This window comes from Neovison vison, chromosome 1 (assembly GCF_020171115.1).
Source record: "Neovison vison isolate M4711 chromosome 1, ASM_NN_V1, whole genome shotgun sequence".
Taxonomy (NCBI): Eukaryota; Metazoa; Chordata; class Mammalia; order Carnivora; family Mustelidae; genus Neogale; species Neogale vison.
Genome location: NC_058091.1, coordinates 308549392 through 308567111, shown reverse-complemented (window position 1 = coordinate 308567111; position 17720 = coordinate 308549392). Strand labels below are relative to the sequence as shown.

At 46.3% G+C, this 17720-nt stretch overlaps 1 protein-coding gene across 4 annotated transcripts in view; it reads right to left on the bottom strand.

The window, feature by feature from the left end:
- Positions 1-1408: 1408 nt before the first annotated feature.
- The window catches only part of CTNND2 (catenin delta 2), a 906151-nt gene continuing 889839 nt past the window's right edge, over positions 1409-17720 (bottom strand). For all 4 annotated transcript variants that reach the window (XM_044233797.1, XM_044233772.1, XM_044233780.1 and 1 more), the window contains 3 exons: positions 16924-17055; positions 10691-10764; positions 1409-3287 (listed from right to left, as the gene is read on the bottom strand). In XM_044233797.1, coding sequence (XP_044089732.1) covers positions 3027-3287; positions 10691-10764; positions 16924-17055 — 467 coding nt within the window. In that variant the 3' untranslated portion in view covers positions 1409-3026. The remainder of the gene's footprint in view (positions 3288-10690; positions 10765-16923; positions 17056-17720) is intronic.

The following is a 17720-nucleotide window of genomic DNA, read 5'->3' as shown; positions in this document are numbered from 1 at the left end:
CTGTTTGATATTTTATTGTCAAACTCCCAATTGATAATTTGGATTAAAGCATTAATGTGTGGTATGAAACCTGAATCAATATTAAAAGATCTTATTTTTAAATATTAATATCATTCGAGGTGGTAGTAGTTTAAGTATTCCTTTCATCAGTCCCTGGTGATCAAAACTCTCAAGTGAAAAAAAAATGGGTCTATTTTTCATACGTAATGTGAAGATTTTACAACCTATTAAATGCATTGGGTGTATGTATATGGCCCACTATAGGGATTGAGAGGAAAAAATTTCTAGTTCCTTTTCTTCCTTACTTTGCTCTGAAAAACACCATTCCTGTCTCAGTAGAGAATTTAAGATCTGGAGGCTCTTGTAGACCCAAGAGGCAACTATTTGCAGGGGGCCAGGGGTGGGGTGGGGGTGTTGGACCTGGTCACTTTAGTACCATGTAAACAAAAACAGAAGTTTCTTGCCACTGCAGGCTTTTATCCAATACAGCCCTTGTTAGGAATAACAAATCACCAGCTGATCAACCTTTATTACCAAGGGAGTCTGTGGGGGCTTTAGGCCATTTCGCAATTTATGTGACATCTCATCTATCTGTCTAGGATCTGTCTACCTACCTATCTCTCATATATCTAGATCATCTATCACCTTCTATCAATCACTTCTCTCTCCTTATTTATTTGTGTGTATGTATATGTGTGTGGATGAAAATAAGAGGATTGCTTTGAATAACAGCAAACATTTTTCATTTTCTTCCTCCTACTTCTGCCTCTGAAGCCAGAGGCTCCCAGCTGAACTGGTCATCCCAGCCTCACACAACGTGCCATCAGAAGAATCATGGGCCGCAGAGGCATCTTTGGTTTTCCCAGGTCACAAATGCAGGGAAGGCATGGACTCAAAAGCATCAAGGAAACATGAAATTTCTGCTAGAAGGACATTTTAGGACATGTAGTAATTCCCCTGTGCACAATCCAGCCAGGAAGGAGTCCCACTGTTTTCTTTTGGACAAGTTCAACGAGGTCATGCGTGAGTCCTATCTGCCTTGATGAACTTTTCACTAGTTCGTTCTATGACACGAATGAAGTGGACACGTTGTTCCCAGTGCTGTAGATTTCTCTCTCTCCACGGGGGCTGGAACATTCCTGTGATGGAACCCACCAAAACGTGGAGTCCTGGAGGAAACGATGCAACAAGGTCCAGCTTGCTGGTAATTTGTAGGAAAATTCATATGTAAATTTTCGTCTCTTGCTCTATTCGGAGAAATTAGCTTTTTGTTTGCAAAAACACACATGAGCAAAAAATCTTTTGATTGTTGCTAAATTTGGGGAAGGAACCGCTGATTTTGGACTTAGAGCTGAATTAAGCTGTGTAGCGTGAAGGGGAGCAAGTTTTAAAGGAAGATGGCAGCCAATTTCTTTTGTTATTTAATTTTTATTTTTTCCAAGAACAGTTAACATTTACTTAGGCACCTATTGGCCTCAGTCACTTGCATCTAGAGAGCAAAGCTAATTTACCCACAGCCCGTGTTCTTTTAAATGGTTAGCCTTATTTCTTAGCTCTGTTAACCACTAGTCTAACATTAGCTTCAAGTTCAATTTTAATAATCTAATCCATAATGGTTCACTGCTCCCTGCCACATGAACAAAAAGTTTGGGGGTAATAAGGCGAGCAGTTTACATTTTCTGTTGATACTTCAAGTAATTGGCCCCAAAGTGAAATTATTGAGTTGGCCATGGTTTATTGTGTTCTGAGGGCATAAAACGTGGAAGGAAATGGACCTGTAGAAAGAGGTGGTATCCAAGAATGTGTGAAAGTGTGAAAATCCTATAACTTCACTTCAACTGGCCTAATATCCTGAGTCACTAGATGGTCAGAAAGTAGATGCAGTACAAGAGGAACAAACCGATGTACATTGATACCAAAAACCAGAAACAAAGCTTGTACAAGATGAACAGCGGATGAAATAGCTTCTATCAAAATAAAATCTCACACAGGTCCTTTTTACACATACAAGGACATACACACACCCACACGCGCACAGACACACAAGCAAGAATGTGTATTTTGTAAGATAGGTTCTTGGAAATAGACATTCTTAGCAAATATGGATGACAGATCAATTGTAATTTATTTTCTTTTAACACTGTATCATCATAAAGAAAACTGGTATAAATGAAAAAATCTATTTCAAATATCTACATCTAAAATTTTAGGCAGTGAAAAAGCACTTTGTTGACAAGGAGTGTGGAATGATGGATGTTAATTGTCAGAAACTGCTGAATGCCTTGTTTAGTTGCCACAAACAAATTCACAGATCAGAACGAACAATACTGCTAAATATTCCTTTTTTTCCCATTTTTTTTTGTTAAAACATACTGGGAGAAAGAAAAGAGAAGAAAAACTGGAAATCCATACATCTTTCAAAAGTTTGAAATCGAAGCAATATTTAGAACCGTAGATGAGGAAACACTACGCATGGTAGAATATACACGATGCGGTTTTCTCCTTTAATCTGTAATGTACATCAAATACTTTACAACAATGCATTAACAAAAGGCAAGAAACGTCTTGCTGTACAGAGGAACCCCAATGCAACTTGAAGCCTAGAATCACAACGGATGAAGAGAGAAAACAAAGCGTGAGAAGCCGTCCCTCTAACGTGTGTGAACTACGCCGCCCCTTGTGCTTAACGGTACCCTTCGCGCCCTACCACCCCGCCCGTCTCCTCTGCTGCCTTCCGCCACGTTCAAGGCAAAGCACTTTTTTTTTTTTTACACCCTACAGCTCCAACTAGAAAGGTGTTGTACAGTGTCCTGGTCAGGATCACTCCAGCTTCCTACTGACTTCCAAGCTAACGTTCGGTTCATTTAGCTTTCTACAAGAGCTCGTAATAGGTCCTTACGGGTTATCACAGCCTTCCTACGGAACAGGCTTTAACAAACTAAATTTGCAGGGGGGAAAAGAAAAGCAATGTCTTGTGGTATGCATGCACATGCATTGTTCCCGGAGCGCCTCGCGCCGCCCGCTCCTCACACCCAGGAGTCGGGGGAGGCGGGGTAGTGGCTCGTTTCATAGTTCAGTTCACTGTAGGGACGGGCAGCTGAGTAGAAGTCGACATAGTTGCCGGTGGACTTGAGTCCCAGGTGCATGGTGTACTCACTGGCGGGAGGGCGATGGTGGACCTGGTCCTCGAAGAAGGACTCGTCGTAGTTTCTTGTGGAATTCTGAAATGGCTGGTAGGTCTCGTAGTCTTTCCTGCTGGGCTCCTGTGGGACTGGCTGTGCTGGAACCTGCACAGAAAAGAAGATCCACCTGGGCTGGCTCGCTCTCCCCGGACGCAGCCTCCCCGTGCCCGAGGTGCTGGAGCCTCCCGGGAAGGCTGGGCCTCCACCCGCGCGACGGCCAGCACCGCGTGTCTGCAAACACTGCCAGCTGCTGATTGCCCTTCCTTTCAAAAGTTGGTTCCTGGGTCCACATGCCAGCATTCTTGCACAATCTTTATTAAAAATTATGATTATGCTAAAACAGACAGAACATGGAATTTGCCATTTTCACTGCTTTTAAATGGACAGTTTGGTGGCATTCAGTACCTCTGCGGTGATGTGTGCCCATCACCAGTATCCGCTTCCAGAACTTTCATCACCTCACACAGAAACTTGACACCTATGGACCATAACTCACCACTTTCCTCCTTGCTTCAGCCCGTGGAAGCTGTCATCCTGCATTCTGTCTCTGAACTTCACTACTCCAGACAACTCAGAGAAGTATTTAGTATGTGTCTTTTTGTGTCCAGCTTCTTTCCCTTACCACAATGTCCTCAAAGACCATCCTCCTTGTAGCATGGGACAAGATTTCGTCCTTTCTTAAGGCTGAACAGTATTCCATTGTATCATTTCACTACATTTTGTTTATCTGTTCACCTGTTGATGGCCACTTGGGTTGTTTGCTCTGTTGGCTGTTGTGAATAATGCTATAATGAATGTGGATACTCTGGTACCTGGTGGAGTCCCTGCTTTCAGTTTTGGGGGTATGTACCTAAAAGTGGCATTGCTGGACCCTTTTTTTTTTTATTATTAACATATAATGTATTATTATCCCCAGGGGTACAGATCTGTGAGTCACCAGGTTTACACACTTCACAGCACTCACCATAGCATATACCTTCCCCAATGTCCATAACCCAACCACCCTCTCCCTATCCCCCTCCCCCCGGCAACCCTCAGTTTGTTTTGTGAGATTAAGAGTCTCTTATGGTTTTGCTGGACCCTTTATTAATTCAGTGCTTAACTCTTCAAGGAATTGCAGAACTGACTTAAGCGCTGGACTTTTTGGCTACATAATCTGTTTTAAATGGAAGAGGACAGACTAGAAGCTGTAGAACACAAGTGGTTGATTTTCCTTTCCTGCATTTGCTTTCTTACACCTACGCGCTGCAATCCCAGACAAAGAGACAATGAAGATGTACAAGGTCTAATGGTCACTTGGGGATCGTCCTGCCGGCGCAGCGGGCTGTGATCAATACCTCTCTGGAGGATGGAGGCTTCCCACTGGTAGGGCCATTCCATCACACCCACCTAAGTGAGCAGGGAGCGTGGCCTCAAAAGGATACACAGAAAAGCACATGATGTAAAGAGGGCCTCCACTCCAAATATAACATACTCCGAAGGACTGACATGTTTCCCAACTTGGTTTAATTAAGAATTGATTGAATTTGAGACTATTGTGGGATTATGAAGCTCTTGGTTGGCAGAAAGGGGCCTTCAGGATTCTACGGTGACCCTCAGCCCACCCCTGTACTCCTTGTTTTCCCTCTTGTCCTTTGCACATTGCTCTCTGATGTCAGGGGCCTTGAAAGGCTAAAGGGGTCACAGGAGCCTCTGAGATATGTATGGTCAAGAATTAGTTCCCTCTGCTTCATTTTAAGGACAGTAAGACCAAGAGTGTTCATGGCTGACAATTAGCACTTATATGTGGGGGGGGTCTGGATATCCTCTGGGGTCCCTTTTTAAGCACCGTGCCTCTAACGTAAGCAGACACCCCCCCCCCCACCCACAGCTAGATCATACAGTCACGCATGAAGCTCTGCTCATGGCAATAATTGGGGAAGAGGTCTGGTGTGAATGATGGAACACTCCTAACGAAACACGATTTGATCAGCTCTGAGCAGATTCAGTAATTCCCTATTAATTTAACTAAGGCTCAGCATGGAAATGTCCTATAGAAATTGGTCCTAGTTAATAGGTAATGATTTGTAATTAGCACGTTGCCTGTAAATGAATGCTTCTAATGACCCGCACATAATTCTTCTCTCAAGTAAGTGAAACTCCCTCTTTTACATGTAATTGATTTACACTAGTAATTGACCTGTTCTTCAAAGAAGTGGTGAACTTCATCCTAGCTGCCCCCCACTATGTCCCACACTTCCAGTTAGCGGAGGGTGATGAGTGAGGTGTCGGGCCACCTGCGAAACATCTGTTAGCCGAAGAGCTTGGCCACGAGAGGGACATTTGGAATTAATCTTTAGCGTCTGTAATTAAACAAGACCAGGTATATGAAATTACTTGGCTAGGCTGAGGTGCCCTGTGCTGTTCTTTCAAGAGTCAGGTGCTATGCTGAACGGCGCTCCAACAACATGTTGCAACTGAAGCAATGAGCATACAGAGGGCTGAAGCTGGATGGTTTAGAAAAATCACATGGGAAGGAGCTAGTGTCTACTGTGTTTCTCTGTCAGTGGGCACTATACCCAACACTTAACAGATTCCTCTTATGTTTCTGACTATTTAAAGGTTAAACAATAAGTATATATGTGTATATATATGTATATTTATTTATATTATTTATTTTATATTTATTTATATGTATATTTATTTATGTATTTATATTTATTTATATATTTATTTATATATTTATATATTTGTACACCTATCATCTGTATCTCCTTTCCTTCCTCCCTCTTTTCTCTATCTTCCTATCCAACCATCTGTCCATTCATCCATCCATCCATCTGTCTGCCCGTCCATCCATCCAATCCCCCCTTTATAGATGACAACACTGAAACTCAGAGAGGTAAAGAAACTTGTCCAGGATGTCACAGCTAGTGGGGTTGTGAGACCGGGATTTGAACCCATGTCCAGCGGACTCTGAAGTCCACATTCTCTCCACCACATGAGCACAGTTTCAGTGGAGCCAAACTGGGCGATCCTCAGGGGGCCAGTCTCACTGGGTTGACTCCAGGCTCTATAATAAGAAGGGAGGCCAGTGGACAAGGGAACCCTAGGAGAGCTCTCACTTCGCTGTGTCGGTCTCAGTGGCTGGGGCTGGGGAGGTCTGCAGGGGATATCACTTGCAGGCTCGTGGCTCTCCCCCACAGTGGCTGCTTCTTTCAGGCGTTTGCATGACATATTTCAAATTTCTTAGTGTCACCATCTTCTCTCTGGTTGGTGGATGTCTTTAGGTTGGGCAAAAGTTTATTTTAATCTCTTACCTTGAGGAATTGCCTTTTCAGTTCCCCTGTATTGGTTGTAAAGTCTCATGTCAACCCCTTCTGAGGTTTAGTCCTGAAGCTCTGAGAGCATGTGAGAGCAGACTCTCCAGGACTGGGGGAGAAGTACCACCACTGTCTGGAGGGATTGAATTCGCTCCCTGGCCTCCTGGTGTAGATGTTCACTGTGGATGTACATTTGCATTGTAGGAATGTTGGCTGTATTCAAAATTAGATAAAATGCTCTCAAATATAAGCCCTCCTTATGGAGGAGCTAAAAATAAATGCATTTTTTATGTTCCACTGTTCGCATAAAGCAGATTTCTATGAAGGAAGCAGAACAAGGTATAGCAGGGGTATATTCCGAATTTGCGTGTCTGCTGTGGTTCAGAGAAGCCCTGACACACCCAAGGAGCCTGAAGCTGTTGCCTGCTTTTGTCTTAAGGCAGCATCCTTTTTGGGGTCGGAGGTGCAAACAGCCAGCTCACGTAGGGATAATGGCTGGGGTCCATGTTCTTGGCACTCGGTCCTATGACTCCTGCTCCCATAAAGTCATCACTGTTGAACTTTTTCCCCAATAGTTGGATGTTTAGTTTAAATTAGGAAGGACCCTGCCACTTCTCTACCCCTCACCACCCACACACAGAAAACTGTGTTTATTCCTCACTGGGTTTGCCTACAAGCTGGACTGATCACTAGTACAGGAAAACAGCTGCCCATTACAGATCTTCAAACTTCACCATAGGCTGAAAGCTGAAGACTCAGGCTGTTACTAGACAATGAAAAAGGTCACGAGGTAAGGATTCATGGTTCTCAGAGTCTAGTCCCAAGAGCAGCAGCTCAACATCACCTGGAAGCTTGTTAGAGATGCGAATTTCCTCATCTCTGGGGACAACTTTACCTGCCCTTCCCACTTGGCAGTGAAGTTGAGGACACCAACCAGGACCTTAAGATGCTGTTTGATGTAATAATTTGATGGTTGTCATCAAAACACCAAACCCCTTTATCTCCAGTTTATGAACACAAAATTCTGTTGCTAGATACAGTTATCTACATTATAACTAAGTTATAGATATAGTTGAACACATTTTCTTTATAAGTAGGGGAAGGACAGTACAAGGTCAGTAGGATTTTGGGGGGATTGAGGTAGTTAACTCTTAAAATGACACCTGCAACCAGCTGATTGGAGACCTACAAACTGAGGACCATGAACCTTACTTCACACCCATGGCTGTTTCCTCTAGGAGTGCTGAGGCTCAGAACTCAATGAAAATGAGGTTGGAGTCCCAGGTGGTGTCATGGGCAGTGTTGCAGCTGAGTAGCTTCCTGGCTCCCTTTCCACTGCGTCATGGAAAGCCTGGCTCCCAGTTATTGCCCTGGACCCTCACTTGGTCATTGCATTCTGGGTTGGGGCCTCGTTCCCAGCTCTCACTGCCTTTGTCTCCTCTTGTACGCCTACCTCAAGCCTGTTTCCTTCAGTGCAATGCTTCTTCTTGGAGATGAGTTGCTGTCCAGCCTCCTCTATGAAGCTGGTCAGGCCCAGCTAGGGACCAAGTCAGCCAGGAGACGAGCCCTCAGCAGGGGACAGGCATCAAGCACTGAAATGGAATGGACCCTGGCACACCCCTCCTGGTTAGGTTGTTCAAGTTGGTCTTTTACTAGCTGCTAGGTTGGGATCATTTTTAACCTGGGAAAGTGCCAAAAACGAAAGCATTCCATAAATCTAGAGTGTTGGCCCTGCCCACATGGCCAGAAAATCTAAATCATGAAGGCTGTGTACAAGGTTGTCTCTAGAACTGCCCAGCTGGAAGAGAACCACATCTCCTCCTCTTTCGAATGGTTAGGGTGGTCATACCTTCCAGATTCCCAGCAAGGAGAGCTAAAAGGAGAGCCAGAGTTGATTCCAGTAACCAACCAGAGTGGCCTGCAGTGTCATAAGGATTTACTTGGAACTTGTTTTAGGGAAAAACCAGATCTTTCAAATGGATATTTTAAATGTTGCTTGATATTAGAATGGGGTTAATAGTCCACTCATCTACTTCCCTCTGCTGGACTGCTCAGGGAATAATGATGGCCCTGAGCTATCACCTTGGAGCTCAGCTCAACTGCTGGCCTGCCAGGAGCATCTCCCCTGTGTTGACAAGGGGCGCCAAGCCTGAACTCCATCCAGGCCGGTCTTCCCAGCATTTGCCTGGGGCACCATGGCCTTGACAATTCCCACTGAGTCTGAGTACACTCTGGGGCACCCTGGGGAAAAGGCCACACTAGGTTGTGCTTACTCTCCCGGCAGGGATGCCATCTTAGTGCATTAATTTCAATTTGCTTAATTGTTCATCATAGGCTCAGGTAAAAAGAATGTGCCCCTTAGAGCCACTGGGGGACCATCTTATAAATCTAGATTGCAGGCAGTCTTAAGGAAACCAAAGTAAGCCATCCTGTAAGTTGCCAAGGACTTCTGGGCCACACCCGCGCATGTCTTCACTGCCAACGACAGTGGAATCCAGGGAGAGAAAGGCTGATACAGAATAAGCCAATTCTTGGGATGAGCTTCTCTCAACCCGCAGAGACTAAAGACTACTCCTACACTCTTGGATGCAAAGTCAGGGTCCGATCACATCCTGACCAATATCTTTAAGGGCTATAGACAATTCTCACTGTACCTGGTATTTACTAAAAGATAAAGGTTGGTTTTCATAATTGAAATTGGCATTTCCCATACACTTTGCTCCCGTTTTCCTTTGTGCTTGAGCCGGCGTGTTGATATGCAGATTGCTGCTGCCGCCCCTGGTGAGCACTTGTCTAGCAGTCCTGCACTTATTTATTTATTCACTGACCTCTTTGCTTTTAGCAAAGACCAGAACTGAGGGAGGTGAAGTAGATGTTAGCAACGTGTCAGGCAGGCCACGGGGCCTGGGCTTTCACCAGGGGCTTGCAGACAACTCCGGATGTCTTCTAGAGTGGCTGCGTGTGGCCTGGAACATTCAAAGTCTGGCGTCACCCCTCTACCTACTACCATTTCTCCTGTTGATGACTGATCAGAAAAAAAAAGGTAATTTAAGGTCGAGGAGATACTCTCCATGTCCTCCTCCTTCCTCTCTTGGAAATGGTCCTACACAAGACACTCTATCTACTAGGAGCAGGTCCCTTTCCTTTACAAAGACGCTGCCCAGCCAGGTGTTGAGAAATGTTAGAAACCAGCACATTTCCCCCCATGTTTACTGTCCTCTGGTCACTTTGATCAAACAAACAGCTTTCAGATGTATCTTTCAGCCCAACTTTCCTGACACAAGGCGGGAATCTAGAGCATCTACAGAAGCCAGCTCTGGCGGTGGTTACCGGCAGCCAACAGTTACGAGGAATGCCTGTCTTCCTGTAGTGACCACTACAAGGGACAAACGAATGAAGTTATCAATCAGTGAGGCAGCTGTGGTTGTGCTGCTTGCTTCTACAGCTCCCACAAAACCACAGAGAGAGAGAGAGAGAAAGAGCCTCCAGTGAATGCTTGCCAAAGAAGACAAACACACACACACTTAGCCCAGTTCTTGAAGGGGCTACTCTTAGCATTCCTTAAACTGGAACATGTACACGAATCACCTAAATGTCTTGATGAAAGGCAACTCTGACGCATTTGTTGCATCAGATAGATTAGGGGTAGGGGTCCAAGAAAAATCTCTTCCAACAAGTTCCTTTGGGGCACTGATGCTGCCAGTCTCCCCAACTAGACTGAGCAACAAGGCACTCCTCAATATGCCCATTTAGTTGATCACTCTTGAACGTGTCATCTCTATTTTATTAGTAACTATCACGTATAATGAATGCTTTCCTCCAAACAAGAACTGGCTGGGTTATGGGAGCCAACGAATCCCTGTCTAGTAATCACACAACACTATCTAGAAACCAGACTCTTCCACTCATGTATTTGAGCTTTTTGTTTTGGATCATAGGAGACAACTTGCTTGCTACCACCAACGAAGCGAGTGGCTGTAGTGAAATCAAAAACCATTTTTAAATTTGAAGCCATTCTAGTGACTGCCGGGACCCCACGCACACACGCTGTGGCAAATGTGAATGGGACAGCAGCAGGGAATGTTATTTTCTTTTTTCAGTCCTTTACATAGGCTATATAGGAGCTAATTTATTTTTTTTCCAATTCCAGGATATTTCACGTGAGTCAAAGGGGAAAATGGACCCAAACGTGCCCGTCTCCTCTACCTGGTTATGTTTGATGTCTTCAGCGGGCGCACCATAGGAATTCCTGTACAAAGTTGAAATTCCAGTGTTTTGAGCTGAAAAGGGGGGAACAAAGAGGGAAACAAAAAGTATTAGCAAAGAAGACAAGGTTTCAAGTGAGAAATAATGGTGATCGGGGCAAGTTCTTGCCCTAACAGAGCTTGGTTTCTCGGGGTGCATTCCAAGTGCCATGGCACGTGGGAGAATCCCTTGGCTCTGGACTCTTCATTTTATATGCAGATATAAGAAAGAAGAACAGTTAGGGGTTCTATCAAATCCCCATAGCCTGGGAGTCTCTTGCAGTTGCGTTCAGACTGCACACAGGGTTGGGGACGGTCAGCAAACAGATGGGAAGCCTGCCAGGATTCTCGTCTCTTTCTCTGGTGAGAACCGGCGGCTAATGAAAGCTTGTCTCCCGCGCGGAGGCGCGCAGGCATCTTTAGGAGTGACTCCGAGTTGAGCTGGAGAACAACAAGGATGAAATTTCTAATTTGGGCTCCCAGAGAGCTGAATCATCACGCACACAGTTCATCTCTCAAAGGCCCAACGCCGGGCAGGAAGCACCATTGGCGCCCGTCCGGCATGCCTGGGGGGCAGCTGTGGAACCCAGCTAGACCCTGGGACAGGAGCTGCCCCCCCGCCCTTGAGACTGGCCTGCAGGCTAGCTAAAAGGAGGGAAGGTCTGCTCTGCTGGCCCGCAGCTTTCAAAGGCGCAGGCAGGGTTTGCCCCCTTCCTCCCCTAGAATCTTCAGGTTCATGCCGCAGGCCCAGAGGAAGGGCCCGGGATGCCACTCGCCTCATAATCATTTTTATGATTAAAGAACGTTCTGGAAAGAACTAAGTGTCAGTGGGGGTATAAAACACTCCAGAAACTAAGAAAGCCTTATCTTTTGCTTCCAGTATCTACGGAATGGTAAACTAGGATGACGCACCCTAGCTACTTTCTTACAGACACAGTTCTTGGAGACCCGAGGTCAGGAATATCGACCCCTCCACCCATGACTATTCATTCAAGCACCTAGCTCCTGTGCAGGAAAAGTCCTCTTGGAAATCTGTGCTTAAGAAAGTGAGAGCTGAGGACCCATTCTGAATTTTAAAGGCCCCCCTGACATCTTCTCTGGTTGGGTGTGCGTAGCTCCTGTCTGTATTTTTCCTGGACCCCTGCCAGCTACAGAATCTTCCCTGACAGCTCACCGACCCTGCTCCTCCACCCTCGCCGTTCCCAGGAGCCAAGCCATCTTGCTGGACAGACGGGATTAGGTCACTGCAGTGTCCTGCCAAGGTACGAGGCGCGGGATCAGGCCCGGATTGATTTCCTGCAGTATCTCCCTCCCTTCTCTCGGCCAGGGAGTCCTAGCCACACCGGCCTCTTTCCTTGCTGGACCTGGGCCAGCCGGACTTGCTTCTGGGATGTGGGTTTGCTGATCCTTCTCCCTGGAACTCATTTCCCCCAGGTTCTGGATTGCCTCTCCCTGTTGGGGTTCAGTCTCTTGCTCAAGCTCCTGAGAGCAACCCTGCGCGCCCGGGACCCCGGGTCTTCGGAACCTGTTTATCTTCTCCATCATACACAACCCCACGTGGTACTACCTTGGTGGTGAGCTCGTTCTATTGTCTACCTCGCGCGGCACCTCCCTTCACCTACGACAGCAGATGTACCAGGAGGTCAGAAATCGGTCTGTCCTGCCACCTTCACCAGTACATCTGGTCTGGGACAGCACCTGGCCTCGGCAGATGCTCACAGAGTCAGGGCTTTATTTGCTGAGGCAATGAGTGAAGCGTAACCCTGAGAATATATGTCCTCAGCACTGCCATGTGCTGATGAAAAATGTCATTGCAGGGTGAAATTTTGTGGTTTTCTCTTTTCTGTTACTTGGAACAAAATGCATTTTTTTTATTTGCTGGAACATGGACTGTTAGACCCTTGTGCCCCTCTCTCTGTCTCCTTAGAAACTAAAGAGGCTTCTATTAGAAGTTCTTCCCTCCTGCCCTTTGGTCCACTTCACCTGTTTAAGAGAGGGTGTGTAGCCAAGATTGAACTTGCGGCTTTTGCAAACACATGAAGCAGGTGTCTTCATGGACACTCTGCTCTTGTACGTCTGACCTAAGAGGACACATGTAAGGAAATGCCTTTCTTCTTTTGTATAAGCCCCGATCTCCAACTGAATCAACATGAGAATGGCTTTAATAAGGCGTAAGAGAGACTGACACAAACGGGCTAGACCATTTGATGTAAAGGCATCTGGGAAGCTCAAATGGGAGGGCAAAATCCCCTGGGTGAATTTTAAAGTCAGGCCATGTAGCTGCTGGGATCACACAGCCCTTCCCTGATGCAAGCTTCTGAACACATAATGTTCCCGGGGAATCATGACCATGAGCAATAGCTCTCGCCAGCCTGCATGCCTGAATGAACAGCTGATTCTGGCCTTCTGAGGGCTCCACGATGGCAAGAGAACACTAAGGGAGAAGGCATTTTGAAAGATTCTGTCTCAGCTAGATAATGAATCCAGAAAAGGTGAGTGGGGGAAGCCTGGCACAAAAAACCTAGGTGGATCTGCATGTCTAAGGGCTCAGTAGAGGAGATTCAAGCCCAGCAAGAACCTGCTCTCTAAGCCGTCCCACATCGTGTTTTGAGGGTGAAGCTTCCCATGACTTTCCCATAGCAGAGGGAGTGTTTTCTTTGGGGGAAATGGTAGGACATCCTCTGATGTCTTAGAAACAAGGGAGATGGCAGTTCTCAGGTATTTTTCAATGTGCTATATGATAAGTGTCCCCCGGATATTTGTGAATGGTAACAAGTACTGCTCTTGATGTGGAGGACACGAGAAATCTGATGTGCATGTCAACGCTGAAATGACGGGCATGTGCAAAAGTGCCATGGAGCCGGAGTTGGCCATTCATCCTTTCCATTCCTGTGTGAGATGGGGGCTTCCACCGGTTAGCGGGGCGCTTATTCATGCCACTGTGGAAGGTAGTAAGTAGACACCTCCTCCATCACCAACTCTCCCAGCACCAACTCTTCCTCCATCATCACCACTTCCACTATCACCACCTCCACCGTCACTTCCTCCACCAATACCGCCGCTAACTTCTCCATTACCACCTCCTCCATCACCACATCTTCCACCACCTCTCCCATATCACTGTCTCTTCCATCACCATCAGCACCTCCTTCATCACCAGCTCTACCTCCACCATTACCACCTTCACCATCTCCTCCATCACTTCCTCCACTACCACCACCTCTTCCATCACCTTCTTCACTATCACCTTCTTCATCTCCTTCATCACCACCTCTGCCATCACCTCCTCCACCATCACCAACTCTACCTCCACAGTCACCACCTTCACCATCTCCTCCATCATCATCACCATCTTTCACCATCACCTCCTCCATCATCACCGCTTCTATGTCCACATCGCCACCTTCACCTCCTCCATCACTTCCTCCATCACCACCTCCACCATCACCATCTCCACCTCTTCTGTCACCTCCTCCACTATCACCTTCTTCATCTCCTCCATCACCACCTCGGCCATCACCTCCCCCACCCCACCAACTCTACCTCCACCATCACCACCTTCACCATCTCCTCCATCATCACTGCCATCTTCTACCATCACCTCCTCCACCATCACCACTTCTACTTCCACATCACTGCCTTCACCTCCTCCATCACTTCCTCCATCACCACCTCCACCATCGCCAGCTGCACCTCTTCTATCACCTCCTCTGCTATCACCTTCTCCAACTCCTCATCACTTCCTCCACCATCACCACCTCTACCTCCACCATCATTTCCTTCACCCCCTCCATTATCTCCTCCACCTCCATCACTGCCTCCACAATCACCGACTCTACCTCCGCCATCACCACCTTCACCATCTCCTCCATCATCACCGCCATCTTCTACCATCACCTCCTCCACCATCACCACTTCTACTTCCATGTCACCACCTCCTCCATCACCATCTCCACCATCTCCACCATCACCTCCACCATTATACCACTACTTCCACCATCATCCCCAACTTCACTACCTCCACCACCAGCAACACCACCACCATCTCCACTATATCACCTCCACCACTACAATCACTACCACCAACACAGTAGATAATAACAACTGACTTTTACACAGTACTCGTTGGCTTAAAGGGAACCTTACTGTATACACATATGTTCAATGTTTTTTCAGGCTTGCTAGGTGATCATTAGTGTAGTTTTGAATTCCTTTTTTTTTTTAATTGCTTTTTTAAAGTAAGTCAGAGCAAAGATGCTTAAGCCTCTTAAATAAGTGCAAAAAGTGACATATATCTCAATACTGGAATTATCAAGATCCCTGTCATTAAACATCTAGAAACAGGTTAGATTTTATTTTTCGGTCATTATGTGTGCCTGGCATGATTATGTACCATTGGAACTATGCCAACAGAAACACTCCCACATTCAAAAGCCTTCTGAGTGATTTTACTGGGCAAGAGAGAAAAGTTACATAACAATTCAGTCAACTTCAGAATTGTTTTTGCAATTGTAATCTCAACTGGCTATCCCAGAGTGCCAGCGATGTGGCTACCAGGGGCGATCATAATCTCAGAATGAATGAACTAGGAGAATTGGGTGTCACTATTCCAGAGTAACTGGTACAAATTAGATTCTCTGCTGAATGTGTTGACTCTAGGGACTCGGCATTCAGCTTCCCAGCTTCCTCTGTTCATGCTTGTCTACAATAGGGGCAACACTGAAGGCAGGAAAAACAGTGAATAATAATAATAAGGTATATTCTGTGTAATGAGTGCAGGCATGAGGCTGAGACATTCCCTGGGAGGAGTATACGTGGAGGGCAGAGTGCTGACCCTGGGGCTGTGCATCAGGAACGTCTTGTTTACTGTGCTTTTCTCTCTTGCAGTCATGCAGAGCTACCGTGGAAAACACTGCCTTGGGGATAAACGCATTTACCATTAGAAAAATGTATCTTAAATGGCCTGGGACTGGAAAACATCTTAATAAATCATCCAATTTTTTTCTCTTCTTCTTCCCTATAGGTCTACACCTAAATAATACTTGAGAAACTAAAACTTTTAAGATCCTCTTGATGAGAGGGTCTCAGTGTCTGTTCAGGATTATGGCCTTCACACTTCCCAGTTTCATGAACAGCCTCATCTGGCTATGTTCTGCTAAAACCCTGTTCCTCATGGTCTATTTTCATGAGAGACCCATCCGCACTTCCACGTGGCAGAGAAGGCAGTGGAATCCCTATTAGAGAGCCTGTTGGCTCTGGCAGCTCGGCTTTCAAGGCATAACCCCCCTACACCAATACCCCCAAGTCCTGCTTCTTGGAGGAAGGGAGAAACCGGGGTGGGGGAAGTGTATGGAAAGCAAGGAAGGGATGATAAATGGGAACAAGGAGAGTGTAGAGAACAGAAAGGAGTTAGGGGCAAGGCTGGTTATTAGAAAGGCTGGGCAACGCATGTTGGATGGGTGGCAATGGGTACCGATTTTGGCCTTGCTGGAGTCACAGTTGATGAGGAAGGAGAGACAAGGGGTATGATTGGGGTAGTGAGGGATGGAGGGCATAAGACCTCAATGCATCCTACAGAAACTGTGATTATTGGTTCTTATGAATCTCTTTGGGAGTCTGTCATGATGGGTTTCATGTCAAGAAGAGAAAATGTCTCAGCAGGAGTTCTGTGGGCCCTGGAATCCTTTTTTGTTTGTTTGTTTGTTTGTTTTTTGTTGTTGTTCTTTTCCCCTCGCTTCCCCTTCTTTTCTCATCGATTTCCCCTTCTTTCTATTCACGATGGCCAAGCTTGGCTACAGCGCACCCACCATCTTGAATCCTCCGCACTCCAGATTATGGCAGCTAAGAAGAGCTCTAGCGTGACTCCTCTTTCTAATTTGAGGGAACATTATGAGCGGAGCAAGCAAGAAGGAAAGGGTGAGGTGAGAGGTGAGAGACAGAATAAAGTGTGCACAGAGAACATTTTCCCTTCATTATTTTCATGTTTATTATGAGATACTCCGCTTTTATTCCTCTGGCTTAATCTCCCTGCCCCCGATTCCTGAGACTCCTTGCTGTCAAGCTCTCAAGTGAGCTGCTAGCTGCTCAGTCCCGCTGAGCTGCTGAGTGTGGCTTGAAGTCTCATGTCCCAGCCCTCAGCCCTGTCCCAGATCACGTCACCAGCTCTGAGGAGGAGAGGCACATGGTCACGCTCACCTGTCATGGTGTCTTTCCTGGAAGTGTGTTCTCCTGTAGTTCCGTGGTAAGTGGCATTGCTGCCAGTGGCTTCATAGTCTGTTTTCCTTTCTTTGAGGCTGATCATTTCCCGAGGTGAAGCTGGGGCACTTGCTACATAAAGAAATCAAAAGGAAGACCTTCTATGTCTCATTCCACAGCCCGGATAGCTTTCCGCACAAAGAGCTAAGGTCATGAAGACACATGGCTCAACCTGTACCAGTGTGTGCACGGACCTGCTGGTTCTTTATTCTTTGGGCTCTTGTCTTTACCCCTTCCCGAACTCCTTGTCATTCGGTGCTTTTCAGTGAAGGGGGCACTCAGCTTGGGGGCTGGTAATTAAAGACTATCTCCTGGGGCCATCTTTCTTAGAAAGATATTCTGATGGGGATATGACCCACCGAAGGTGTACGGGACAGTTTTAAGAATGATATCAGACTTGTTTTCTTTATTTCTCTTTCTCTTCTTTTCTCTTTTCTTTCCCTTTCCCTCCCTTCCACTCTCCCCCTTCTCCCCTTGCTTCTTTTCTTCCTTTGATCCTTTGTAAAAATCAGATGTGTTTCAGAGGAGCTGTTACTGATTTTGGAGAATCCCTGATTAAAATAAATGCAGTCTTGCTTGAATACTGAGTGACCCAGAAACTGTCCTAAAGGAAGCCAGATGAACACCTAGGATGTTTTGTGGGGCTGAAGTCACCCAGCCCGCAAAGTTCAGCCCATGGCGTGGGCTGGGCAGGGCATGCAAAGAGCTCACTCCCCAATGAGCTGTCCCTGATGAAT